Source organism: Thunnus albacares, chromosome 18 (genome assembly GCF_914725855.1).
Source record: "Thunnus albacares chromosome 18, fThuAlb1.1, whole genome shotgun sequence".
Lineage (NCBI taxonomy): Eukaryota > Metazoa > Chordata > Actinopteri > Scombriformes > Scombridae > Thunnus > Thunnus albacares.
Genome location: NC_058123.1, coordinates 9,754,319 through 9,763,882, shown reverse-complemented (window position 1 = coordinate 9,763,882; position 9,564 = coordinate 9,754,319). Strand labels below are relative to the sequence as shown.

Genomic DNA, 9,564 nt, shown 5'->3' with positions numbered 1-9,564 from the left:
GAAAGAGCCACAGCAGACATGTCCCTGAGCTTACATCATTGTTCTTGTTTTGCACTAATGTTTTGTACCCTTAGGCATTTACCATCACTCTCAGCTTCCAGGACATCGTGCCTCAACAGTTAAATGATGTGTTGCCAGTCTATCATTGTGCCAAAGCCACATCAAGTGTAAACCAGAGTGATACCTGATTGGCCATTTTGTTTAGGGAGTAAGGTAGCAGCTTCCCTGTGGGGAAAAAGTGAATACAACCCAAGAAACTGCCATTATCAAGCAGAGCGGATCTATTTGCGCTCTAAAAAGTGGCCCTGTGTGTACTCAAAAACATAATTTGGGTCTACATAATTTGATTAATTACAAATTTGGTAGAAATTTAACCACTGATGTACAATATCAACTTTGACAAGTTTTCCATCCTCCATTTTGCGGTGAAGAGGGACTCTGTGTCAAAATCTAGTTCTAAGACTTTCATTGTTTTAGTTTATGTTGTGCTTATTTGTTGTGAAGCTGTGTTTCATCAAATCGCACACAGCAAACTGTGGGCAAGGTAGTATTATTCATAGGAGTACTGTAAAGCTGCAACCTTCAAACAATTATTTTTATTATCAAAAGATCTAATAATGATTTTCTTCAATAATTGGTTTATTGCACAGTGTATAAAATGTCAGAAAATAGTAAAAAATGTCAATCGTTACTCCATGAAGCCCAAGTTAACATATTCAGATGACATTTTTTGTCTGACCACCTGTCAAAAACCCAAAGATGTTAAGTTTACTATCATGGAAAGCTATCAAATATTCACATTGAAGAATCTGGTTGAATTTTTGAGTATATTAGAGTAGTGGTGTGTACATCAACAAAACCTCAGTGGGATAGGTGCTGGATACAAAATCAATTGAATTACAAAGCAAAGAGTACCCAAACACTAAATCAAAAATACCTTTAATTCTATTTTGCAATGTTTCGACCAACTACAGGTCTTCCTCCGGCAAATACCCAAAGGAAGGAAATGAAGGGCATATTTAGCAGCTAAAGAGCCAGATGTTTCCCCCCAGTGGTTGGTGGAAACCACAACAGAGCTAAAAGGTGAGTGAATATTCAGCTTACATTAATCAAGTAGACACAAACATAACTTCAAATGAACACAAATCTTACTCTGTATCTGCTGGATGTGTAAATAAGCCACAGGGATGCCACATTTTGTCATAAAATCGAGCCATAATAGTATGAAACGCACCACTTATACTTTACATTGCATTACGAGGTGTTAAATTAGAGGTGACATTCACACAATCATAAGCACAGCTCAAAGAAGACAAAACATTTTCACTTCCTGTGATCTTGTGAAAACCATGTTTGACTTAAACAGAAAGAAATTACACATGTTGCGAATGCGTGTTCACACTAATAGTTCAACAAAGATTATCTTAAAGATTATGATAAGGGCATGACTTACAGGGACTCTCACATGCAGGTTGCCAGTCATCTCTCAGTGGAAAACCTGATAAAGTTGAAGATGACGAGTGGAGAGAAAAAAAAGTTATAAGCGTGTTCAGGGCTGACTAAAAAAAAAGCATTTCCATTCAGCTTAGTTTGGTGGTAACAGATAGTCTACAAGAAATAAAATATGGTTTTTACATCAAATCCTACTGATTAGTTATTGTCATAATTACAATAAAAAAGCAATGTTTGACGTTACTGAAGTATTTCTATCAAAGCCAGTAGTGATGCAGCAGTTTACACTGGAAAGAGATTTGCAACACCGGCATCAAGTCTGTTACAGGTATGATATAATATTATATAATTTTAAGATGCTTGTAATGCACAGTGTTTCTCATGCAATGACTTCTGATATATGATCAGTTTAAAGGTGCAGTGTTTAGAATTTAGTGGCCTACACACTGGTCTTTTAATATAGTGTTTTGATCAGTTTGATTGATTTAGTATTTATAATGTCTTCCTGCATTAAGACCATCCAATCAGTTTGAGAGTGCTCGCAGGTTCTAATCCTGTGTTTTCACTTTTAATACCTTTTTTGTACATATATGGATTATGTCTTTAAGTTTCAAAAGTTTTAATATGCTACTTCTGTGCAACAGACTGGCCTAACTCCTGTTCGAAACTCTGCAAATAAAATATGGTGAAGTCTTATGCGGTTTTCTTTTCATTATAAACACAGTAACACCCTTTTCTCAGTGCAGAGGCCACAGTGCCAGTTTTGCACTTTTGTCTTGTGCTGCAATATAAGCAACCTGTCCACATTACACAGAGGCATTTGATTTAATTTTAATGTCAAAAATATAATTAATTCAGGTTTAACACTTTTACAGGATTCATATTAATATTCTATATACATGATATATTGTGTCCATATGTTTGCTATTAGCTTAATTTCAATGGCAACATAAGTTCTGTTTATTGTTGGTCATAGCAGCAGAGGCAAATGCTATATTAGTGCAACAATACATTATTTTTTTTCAAATTACAGCGTAGCTGACTTATTTACTCTTCACCCTCACCCTTCATACCACGACTGTTCTTTTCCTCTTTGTGAGACGGAGAGAAACCTCACCCTGAGGTCAGAGGAAGTGGTAACTCTAGGTTTCGTCAGTGTTTAGCGGAGTATATGACACATTTTCAGCATGCACCACAGATCACTTCACCACTTTGTAAAAGTGTACCAACAATAACATCCTGCTCTAAAACAATTTGTTTATAGACCATAAATAACAGAATAAATTAGTGAGTCACTCCCTGTTTGATTCAGTGAACACACTGTCAACTTCCTGATTGTGTCCTAACAAACATTTATATATTTATCAGTCGCAGCTGCTTTCGGGGACACAATCCGACTGCCCCCAAGTAAAACAGAATGCTGACAAATTAAAAAATGTCAGTGTTAAAAGAAAGTGTTTTTACACCACTTAATCTTTTTTTTTTTACTATTTCCTTTTAGCTACATTTTAAAACTGTCTTCAATAAATTATTTGATTTTTATAGTTTAATTCATTGAGGTTTTGGTTTGCAATTTTACGAAGTCTTGAAGTGACTCAGTGGAAAGTTTATAGGATGAGCAACAGTAGTGGTAAGGTGCTTTTACTAAAAGTTGAAAGTGCATGTAGATGATGCAGTTGTGTGTTTAGGTTTCTGACTTTTGTGAACTGAGTGTGAGAAGTAAATAATAATGTACATAGGTGGCTGATATTTGCTTCTATTTCATCAATATCCTTTGCTAAGGATCACACTATATGTCAGCATGACTCTGTGAATCAGCAACTAAGAGTTGTGCAATGTAGAAATGCTCCATTACAAGTGAACATGCTGCATTTAACATTTTACTTAAGTAAAAAAATAAAGGTACAGAAGTGATAAGATTAAAATGTTTTCATGCAGAATGTCTCCTTTTATTGTGTGTGTTTTTCAGTGTTGATGCATTAACATGTAAGCAGCATTTTAGGTGCAGCTTATTTGAACAAAGCTCCTTTATATACTGACAAGAAGTTTGGTCTTTATAGGGGTTTTCAATAGGCTGAGACTTTGGGCCTCCTCTTACAGCTTGGAAAAAGGCGCCCCCTCAAACAGCCCCTCGAACAACCTCTTCCTCCCCTGCCCCCTTAGTTTACTTGCTTAGTTAGATTATGTTATTTGATCCTAAAGACACTCAACAATTGAGCCAAGATAGTCTGATATTGTTGTTTGACAAACTTCAGACTACACTAAATACATAAAAAAAGCTCTGTCTGAAGGCATTTATTTGTTTCTGACTCTGGGAAAGTGGGAAAAGCAGTAAAATTCCTGCAAACTACTGTATCTCTGAACTATCTCTTTAACCAAATCACACACATTTAAGCTATTCTACGTGATCTCCTTTTGATAACTTATTTAATATTTTTCACTTGCATTCACTGAGCCTCTCCTGAAACTGTTTGTAGGCCCCTGTGGAGGCCCACTTCCCACTTTGAAAACCTCTGGTCTGTAACAATGAGTCATATTCTTTGTACATAAAATCTTACTCTTGACAGTGGTGGTGCACTTTTGACGTATTTTACTTGAGTGCCATTTCCTGATACTAATTCTGCTCCATTTCATTTGAAAGGGAAATATTGAACTCCATCACATTTATTTGTAAGAACTTTGCAGATCAATATTTCACATACAAAACCTATAATGTGCTAATGAAATACATTGCATTGTTACAGATTAAATTACCTATTAAATACCCAGCAGTGTACAGTATAATGTAGGAAAAAATGAGCTCCTTCTCAACTTAAGCAACATCAAAATACTGACTAAATGTTAATAATGCTCCAATAATATGTATACAATAATATAACACTCAGAAAGGGGCTATTCTGGTGAAATATTACTTGACTTTGTATATTTTAAATACATTTTGCTGATAAAACTTCTGTTCTTAAGTAAAACTTGCAGGACTTTTACTTGCAATGGAGTATTTTTACTTAAAGTAAAGGAACTGCACCACCTTTGCACACACAGTACCAAGTGACTATTGCTGTAAAATAGCATATATAATAGCAATAGTAATTGCAGTACTTAAATGCACTTGCTACTTTTTGTATGATACACCAACAAAGTCTGTTTTCAGAGCAGAGGAATCTCTGGACAACTCACAGTGAATCACTATCATTTCAGTTTTTCTGCTGATTGGACATTTTTGAAGATTTGCCCGCAGTCTTGTTTCGTCAGTATGATTTCCAAAACGAATAGTTTATAAATTCTCGATCTTAATGCTTCAAGTGAGAATCATATTGCAATGCGCAGGTCATGTGGTAACAGCTGTGGTCTCTGTGTTTGTCTGTCTGTTTTTTCCACATTTTACAGCCTCGTTTACACATGCAGACTTCTTAATAAATTAACTCATTTTTTTAAACCAGCACGTGCGTTGAGATACATTGACAATGAAGAACTGAAACACATATGCGACGTGTGACGCGTGTTCCCCCTCTCTTTCTGCATGCGTTACCTGACTGCACACACGGCGCCTATTTCTCTAACAGCCCACTGGTTAAATGATATGCAGAGGAGGAGCTGCCTTCAGTGGCTCAAGAAAGAAACTTCCCTGTCAGTTGTGAGTGAGGTAACAACGTGAGGCGCCGCTCGCAGTCTTGGGGAGCATCTTTTGCCAACACAAAGCTTCTGAAGTAATTTTATTTGTGGATTCCCCGTGTTTTCATCAGACACTGAAGTTTGGAATATGGAGTTTGAATTCTGTGCGTAAAAGAGACGTTTATGGAGATGATGGATTTGCCTAATGTCGGAGAAGCTGGAGAACGCAATTTAATGGAAAGTGTCACTACTTCGGAAGTGAGAGGAAAGCCTTTGCTTAGTGTGAAGCAATGAGAGAACTCCCTGCAGGTATGACCACCGAGCAAATTCACAACATCACCATCCCGGTGATTATGTTCATTTTTGGGGTGGTGGGAAATGTCATCGCCATAGTGGTTCTGCGGATATCACGAAAGGAACAAAAGGAGACGACTTTTTATACACTTGTGTGCGGCCTGGCAGTGACAGACCTCCTGGGCACCCTGCTGGCCAGCCCGGTCACCATTGCCACTTACATGAAGGGCTCCTGGCCGGGAGGAGACCCGCTGTGCCAGTACTCTGGATTCATCCTGCTCTTCTTCTTCTTGGTCCAGCTCAGCATTGTGTTTGCCATGTCAGTGGAGAGATACTTGGCAATAAACCATGCATATTTCTATAACGAATATGTCAACCAAAAACTTGCCGCGCTGGCTCTTTTGGCCATTTACATTACCAACATGGTGTTTTGCGCGCTGCCCATCATGGGGCTCGGCCAGGTGAAGCTGCAAAAACCGGGAACCTGGTGTTTCATCGACTGGCAGAACAATCACACAACAGTCGCCACTTTTAACCTGATGTACGCAGGTGTGAACTCAGTCATTGTGTTGGCCACTGTCATATGCAACGTTATGGTGTGCGGGGCTCTGATCCTGATGCACAAGCGCTTCATTCGACGAACGTCTTTGGGCACAGGCCAGCGGCGCATCGCGGAGCTCAGGCGCAGACGGAGTTTCGGACGTTTGGCTGGAGCAGAGATCCAGATGGTCATCCTGCTTATAGCCACCTCCGCTGTGGTTCTCATCTGCTCCATACCTTTAGTGGTGAGTTTTGGGGAAACTACACATGTGCGCAATAGGTTGTTTACGCCTAAGAATGAACAGATAAGTGTTGAGTCACTCAGAGAACGAAAATGCAGATTTGGAGAATACAATTAAATGTCTTTAAAATAATAAAGTGAAATCTAATTTAATAAATAAAATAAAAAGATTCTGCACTTGTATAAAGGAAACTTATTTAAATAAGGTTACATAAAACATTAAATAACACAAACTGGCAGATGGTAAACAATAATAGCCTATATCACCTGTGCATTTGTGTGCACACTGCAGGTGCAACCTCTCTTTCAAAGTTCTTCGAAACTGAACTTTGTGTTCCATTGTTAGATCTTTGACGCATCTTACTGAGGGGGCAAGTGATGCTCACACACGTAGGAACATCTGTGGTTTAAAATGTCAACTCTCATGTGTTTGCAAACAGTCCAAACAGTTTGCTTATTTCTGCCATATTCTTGCTTACTCACTGCAGAATGACAAACACAAATTCCTGCATCTGTTAATGATTGAATTAATAACCCCACTTCTATTACTCATTAAAATATCAATAAACATCAAGCCTTTTGTGATTCTGGCGCACTGAAAGGATGGCTGTTGATTAGACTCTGGGGGAGCCCAAAAGCCAAAGGCTCATTTGTGATGAATGATGGTGAGAAATGTAACTCTATTGTTATTGGCCTCTTGCCATCTCTGCACGGCTGTGGTTGCACAGATGTTTAATTTGGCCAAGAGTGTATTTAGAGTTGACCAGCACATGCCAACCATGTAAGAATATGTGAAATAAACAGTTATTTTACTTGTAAAAACACTCACTCAAATTGTTTTTGCATTTGAAAAGTTGTTCCATGTTTCTTTTACTTCATAAACAGTCAATTTATGGATGTTTATTTCACTTCTTAATGCATCTGTGATTAATAATCAACCACTTCTGTTTTCTCTCCTATGCTGTCAGTTGAGGATCTTCATGAACCAACTCTCAAGAAACGAGACAGACGGAAAGTCTTTGGGGTTGAATAAAGACCTGCTGGCCATCCGCATGGCCTCCGTCAACCCTATCCTCGACCCTTGGATCTACATCCTTCTCAGAAAGACGGTGGTCCTCAAGCTGATGGAAAAAATCAAGTTTCTGTTCTGCAAAATGGGAAGGCGGGGACGGAGGAACGGCAGGCAGTTCCGCTGTGCTGACGGCCACCTCTCCTCCTCCATCCTGTCTCGGGATTCCCCGTCGCTGGTGTCACGTGAGCTGCAGGAGATGGTGAACACCTCGCAGACCTTTCTGTACCCTTCTGAGGGAAACAGTGGGAGACTGGGGTCATTTAAAGAAGGGGCACAGGGCAGCTCCAGTCCACCAGCTGAACAGAAAATACAGGGCCCCCAGGAGGTGGAAGGACCTCAGACGGGGCTTCCACAGACTGATTTAGAGGACACAGCACCTGGCCGGCCACTGAAAGAACTTCCAATGTGCTCCAACCCGGCACTACAAGTAACCTTCACAGATGAGACCGCAAACATACAGGAGAAGTGCATATAACCACTAAAAATCATCCATCACTGTAATTGGACTGTCTCAGAACAGAAGATAGGAACTAATGACGGCACTGCAAAGACGATAATGGAAAAGCGTCTGAAGACTGAATAATTATCCATCAATCTGTAGATATCTATGTGACATAGTGGACAGATATTACTGGACTAAATATCCATGATCAATGTATTACTCCTCAATTGTAGCTGACCACAAACACCATATCACTAAACACACTTCAGTACAATCACAGCAGTTATATCCACAACACCATAAAGAACAACATGACATTATAGAGGAGCTCCTTTTGTCGCACTTTTCAAATTCAAAAACCACTGCGAGGCTGTTAGTAGGCTGATGTTTGTTTTGTAGCATTATGAAAATCTGCGCAATGGCAGTAAAGAATTAATGTTAAAAAATGTGAACAGTGTTCCATGATGTTTATTTATTTTAAGTATGAAAATGTATGTTATTGTCTTCTCTGTGAGAAGGAATCAGATAGTGTGGAGCCATTTTAAATCGGTACAAGATGAAAATGTTCATAGTTTTCTTTTTTTTATTTTTATTTTGGTACATAGCAACATTTGCAAGTAATTTGGTCATGCTGGTTGACAGAGCAGCTCTAACATCAAAGCCAGAGTCATACCATCCCCTGCATTTCATAATAAAAGGCAGCTATATTGTGGTTTCTCTACAGTACAAACCCTGGAGGATGTTAGGAGGCCTCCTAAAGTAACGCCTTAATATAAACTTGTTAATTTTGTCAATTTACCCCACTACTTTGTAAGGATTAATCCAACACAATCTGATTTTACCTTAATGTGCAATGCCTCTAATCTAATCAGATTTTATAGGAGAATCAAGAATGCAAATAAGACATCACTGAGTTTAGGGGATTTGTCTGTTCCTGAAATAGATATCCTGGTTTAACACAGTATCAGTGCTATTGTTTCTATAAAGATGTATCTAAATATCAAAACGTGTTCATATTACAAAGTTAAAGTTCTTTTTTGTTGTTGTTGCAACAGCCAGACTCATTTAACACAAAAGGTTTACTCTCTTGTGAGCAAACTGCATGTTGTACCAAAATCATGAATAAACTGAAAATAAAAGTTGGAAAATATTCACATAAATTAACAGTTTGTCTCTTTTTGTCAAGTGAAAGAGTTAATACCCAGGTTTAGTATCACAGTGAAGTGAACTTCTGCATTGTAGAGATTAAAGGAGGGGTTCACAATTTTTTAAGTTTGTCCTCAGGTGCCAAAATATACATTGAAACAGGTTTTTTCTTGCTGTAATTGTTCCTCCTGTTCATACTGATCCACAGCCCTCCTTCTGTGCAAAAATTACTACATGATATTAAGCTAAAAAACACTGTAAATAAAATATATAGACTGTGCTGTAAAGAAGGAGGAGAGATATACAAAGGATATATTTAGAGCTGAAATGATTAGTTGATTAATTGGTCGACAAATTTCATTGGCAACTACTAATCGTTTAAAATATTTTTCAAGCAAAAATGACAAACATTCACTGGTTTTCAGCTTCTCAAATGTGAGGATTTGCTACTTTTTATTTCTGTAAATTGAATATTTGGGGTTCTGGACTGCTGGTTTAACTCTCATCCTACCAACATATTTTACATACAAGGACTACCATCTGGGGTCCCTTGGGACCCCAAGAATAAACTACTGTAAGAAACATCCATCATAGCAAAATGTTAACTTATTTCATCTCAAAGCTTTATTAGTTATGTAATTAATGTCATCTGGAAAAAAAAACCCAGAACATTATTATTTTAGGAAAGTTACTAAGTTAATTTGCATATTGTGTAAAATGAAAATATACACTTTTCTTTAATACAAATTGCAGCTTTTATCCAAA

The 9,564-nt window shown here is 38.0% G+C and overlaps 1 protein-coding gene across 1 annotated transcript; it reads left to right on the top strand.

The window, feature by feature from the left end:
• Positions 1-5,038: 5,038 nt before the first annotated feature.
• On the top strand, positions 5,039-8,813 carry ptger4b (prostaglandin E receptor 4 (subtype EP4) b). Its single transcript, XM_044334599.1, has 2 exons — positions 5,039-6,143; positions 7,108-8,813. Exons 1-2 carry the CDS (start codon positions 5,355-5,357, stop codon positions 7,684-7,686), a joined length of 1,368 nt encoding a protein of 455 aa, XP_044190534.1. The 5' UTR covers positions 5,039-5,354; the 3' UTR covers positions 7,687-8,813.
• The last annotated feature ends 751 nt before the right edge of the window (positions 8,814-9,564 follow it).

Coding starts and splice junctions, on each gene's coding strand:
- ptger4b (XM_044334599.1), top strand. CDS start 5,355: ATGAGAGAACTCCCTGCAGGTATGACCACCGAGCAAATTCACAACATC. Junction 6,144..7,107: donor TCTGCTCCATACCTTTAGTG/GTGAGTTTTGGG, acceptor CTATGCTGTCAG/TTGAGGATCTTCATGAACCA.